This window comes from Hydra viridissima, unplaced genomic scaffold (genome assembly GCF_058129835.1).
Source record: "Hydra viridissima isolate aposymbiotic clone 2 unplaced genomic scaffold, HvirCarnegie_v1 scaffold_10, whole genome shotgun sequence".
In the NCBI taxonomy this organism is placed as follows: domain Eukaryota; kingdom Metazoa; phylum Cnidaria; class Hydrozoa; order Anthoathecata; family Hydridae; genus Hydra; species Hydra viridissima.
Genome location: NW_028324309.1, coordinates 16,728,404 through 16,732,500, shown reverse-complemented (window position 1 = coordinate 16,732,500; position 4,097 = coordinate 16,728,404). Strand labels below are relative to the sequence as shown.

The following is a 4,097-nucleotide window of genomic DNA, read 5'->3' as shown; positions in this document are numbered from 1 at the left end:
AACTGAGAAAAGACGAACACACGGAGACTTATTCAACCTGTCGTAGCAATAAACGATAAAGTGGGTAGAAGAAAAGTTAAAAAACAACCCGGGAAAAGATGTAAACGCGAAGACTCGTAAACGATAAAGCGAAAAGAAGAAAAGTTATAAACAACTGGGAAAAGACGTAAACGCGGAGACTCATGAACCTGCCATATAAATAATGGAAAAGGTATCGCAACCGTAAAACAAGCAAAAACTATAAAAGTTAAAAATAAAGAGTCTGACGGTTTGGAGAAGAGTCTTAAAAAGAGGGAAGACGGAGTTTTAAAGTGAAGTAAATTTGAGTTTTTAAGAAAGTTTTAAAGAGAGAATTTTATTGATGGAAAAATACTCTGATGAACAAGCAGTTTTTGTAAGTGAATACAAAAGAAAAAGAAGAACAAATTTTAAATAATTAGAAGAAGTAAAAATGAAATAGAAATCAGAAGAAATATTGATTAAAGAAGAATTACCAGAAGTTTCAAATGAAGAAGAGATATTAAAAAGAAAAACCTAAAGAGGAGTAATTGATAAAAACAGTGACAAACACTAAGTGTAGAGTAAGAGAATATTATTTGTATTTTATAAATGTAATAAATATAAGAGTGCTAACCATTACACACGAATAGAACTTTTATTGAGTTTTATTGTATAACAGAATATACTGAGGGGGGCAAATAGAGCCTTAGCCCTTTAACGATTAAAATTTGCCCTTTCCTAACCAAGTAATCCCCACACCACTAACCTCGATCCCAACCTCCATATAACTTTCCACACAGCTCTATAACCCATACCTCCCTAATCCCTTACCTCAACATCACACAACTAATAACTAAACACAAAAAAATAAACAAAATATATATATAAAAACGCCGCCCTCACACTATGCTAAATTTAGTGGAAGAGGAAATGAATTGTTTATCATGAACTGTTACCTAAAAACAAGACCGTAAATTCGGAGAGAAACTGTTCACAACATAGTGAGCAAGTTAAATCTACCTGAAGCCACCTGCCAACATAAAGAGCTTTGCCAAAACAAAAGGATCTATAATGTTTCAAACGTGTATACAAATTTTATACAAATCTAAAAATAATCATTAGACCTTATAGAATCCAAAGGTATAAAAAAGTTCTATAGGGTTTCTAAAGAACAATTTGTCCTGGGTTGCGTTTAGTCAAGATAATGGCGCATTTTTGGCTAACAGACATCTTACACTTCAACTGGGACTGTTTTATTTCATCCACTGCACTCTCTCGACTTTAAACGCTCCGACTATCATTTACTTAGATTTAACAACTTAGATGATAAAAACTTCGATTGTTTAGAGACTTTAAAAAATCATCTGAATTAGCCCTTGAACTGGGATCCTTTGAACATCTATCGAACGTCTATCGAACATCTATGACTGCATGACTAAGCAGCTACCGGAGAGATGGAATAAAGTTATCGAACAGAATTTATTATTTTGATTAAATGATTTTTTTTTTTTGGTAAACAAAATATTTCTTCTACAACCAAATATTATATTCACATGTGCAATAGAAAATTTGTTTTCGAAATGTCAGTGAAGTTTTTTGAAAGAATTTGCAATTTAGATCCAGCTTTAAAATGGAAAAAATAAACAACTATGACAGTAAAGTATCCTTCAATTCTAACAATAAGAAGAAATTTAACAAAAATACTGAATTTAAAGAATATTAAATCTCTTGAATAAAATATTAAATCTGGTCCGTGGTTCCATAAAACATTTTAGGCGGGAAAACTTTAATTGTTCAATCAATGATTCTCAAACCAATCATTTGTGTCAAAATGTAAACTTTTTTTTGACATTTTTTTAAAGATAATAAAATAATAATAAAAAAAAAGAAACTAAAAAAAAAAGTGCAAAAATTTTTCATTTGATTTTTATTCATGGGATGTTTATTTCCTAGATCATTTTTTTTGTAAGTAACCATTTTCTTTGGTAGGTACCCTTTTTTTTATTAGATTAATCCCTAACTTCCCTACCCCTAGGAAAACCTTGACGATGACCATGAAATTGACTTGGCGATGGTCATGAAAACTGTTTCTGAATTTTTGAAAACATCATGCAACGTCATCATTGGATCAACATTGAATTGCTAGTTTCCAGTTCCGTTCCAGCGACCGTCGCAACAACAAAATAATCGTTTAGTTGAAAGTTGGTCAAAAATGTTATTCGGTCAAAGAATATTGAACTATGATCCAAGAAAACGATGATCTAACGATCGCAATCCAATGATCTGGCCTTATCAAGTATTAAGTAGATTTTTCCTGATGTTTTTTGAATTTGCAAAAAAAATTTCAAGGAAAATACTTTGTTTTTTGAGTTGTTTTAACAATTGAAATTATGAATAAACAATCTTTAAAAGACAAAAAAGAGAATGGCGTCCTATGGAACTAATGACTAAAATCTCTTTTTCTTAAAAAAAAACTTAAAAATACACCAAAACCTACCTCGTTTGCGCTTACTACTTTCAACTTGTAAAATATAGGCAAGAAAACAACTGCGGATACCATGAGAGTCAAAGGAAAGGAAAAACAAATAGTGACGTATTGTATACCATAAGTAAACACCTCCGATGGCATACCTGTTATAGCAATTGCAGACAGATAGGTAGCGAAGAACGAAACGAATAATGGAAAGCAATTTACATTTCTATCCGCTACTAAGTAGTCTTTGTTATTTCTTTGTTTATTACCACAAGCAAAGTAAATACCAATCAGGCCTGAAACAAGAAGCGTGCCTCCAAACACTATGTAATCGAGTATCGTAAAAGTATTTTTGACCATGTTCCTCTATTATGTATAATATATCCTATAGTAGCTTATTATTATTATTACTATCTATTATTTGTTCTAAAAAAAGAAAAAAAAAAAAAAAAAAATTCTGTGAAACGTTGGTTTTCTCTTAAAGCAGCTGAATTTAATTTTCTGTCGTACGCTTATTACCATTAAATAACCCAACTAAATGTACATTGTTATCTGGAAAGTCGCTGTTTTTAGCGCTTTAATAACACAACAAAGATGTTCTTCTTGATGCTATGTTAATAATAAATATATATGGTGGTGAGGCAATCAAGTTTGTTTGCTCTTAACTGGACTGAAAATAAATATTAAAAAAAAGATTCAAGAGTTATATATATATATATTGCATTCTAATTAAAAAAGACGCAGTTGATATAAAAAAGATTCCGAATATTCTAACGATTCATCAGCTAAGATTTTAGATAAAATTCGATAAAATTTGGAATGGCACTTTCACTTAATTTGATGTAAAAAAATGTTGTTACTTTTAAGCAAAAATTACATAACTTAGATTAAATTTTTAAATAAATTTACATTTTAAAGAAATTCATTTTTTAAAAAGCAACTTACTACATGCAAAAATTACTTATATAAATTTAATTATAAAAAATCGCAATTTTTACTTGTAAAAGTAAATTATTTTTACAAGTAAAAGTAATTGATAAGGGTCTGCGTATCGTTTCATTTCTGTATCGTTTTCATTCCGATATGATAGCGGAAAAAAAGTATCATCGGGTTGACGAGAGCTCCGGTATATACCGAGATTTAAACTAACTACAATACCGAATAAAATTTTTTTACCGGTTTTTTGTCGTAATTATTCCGATGACACTTTTTTTTTTCCGCTATCGTATCGGCATGATAACAATACGGAAATGAAACGATACGCAGACCCTTAGTAATTAACGTAAAAAAGTTATTTACTTTTTGTAAATTACTTTTAAAAATAAGCCATGTGAAAGCAATTTACTTTAAAAAGAAATTTAGATTTTTACTTATACAAATATATAAAAACAGTTTGCATCGAAATGTAATTTATTTTTTACATGTAAAAGTAAATTATTTTTGAAAGTAATCTTACGTAAATATAAGATTTTAAAAAACTAATAATTACTTTAAAAAGTAAAATACTGCATCGTAATATGAAATTACTTTTATGCGTAAAAGTAACAAAAATTAACATAGGCAACTTACATAAAAGTAATTTGAAAGTAAATTAGTTACCATTACGAGTAAAAGTAAATTTTTA

The 4,097-nt window shown here is 29.2% G+C and overlaps 1 protein-coding gene across 3 annotated transcripts in view; it reads right to left on the bottom strand.

Moving 5' to 3' along the window:
* LOC145180974 (sodium-coupled monocarboxylate transporter 1-like) overlaps positions 1-4,097 on the bottom strand; it is a 14,013-nt gene extending 9,916 nt beyond the window's left edge. For 2 of the 3 annotated variants that reach the window (XR_016456500.1, XM_090100774.1), the window contains exon 1: positions 2,498-2,898. Coding sequence is in view for 2 of the 3 variants with exons in the window: in XM_090100774.1 (XP_089956900.1) it covers positions 2,498-2,833 (336 nt within the window). In the remaining variant the exon portion in view is untranslated. Of the gene's footprint in view, positions 1-2,497; positions 2,899-4,042 lie in introns of those variants that run through there. The other variant, XM_090100777.1, reaches the window with a different exon arrangement.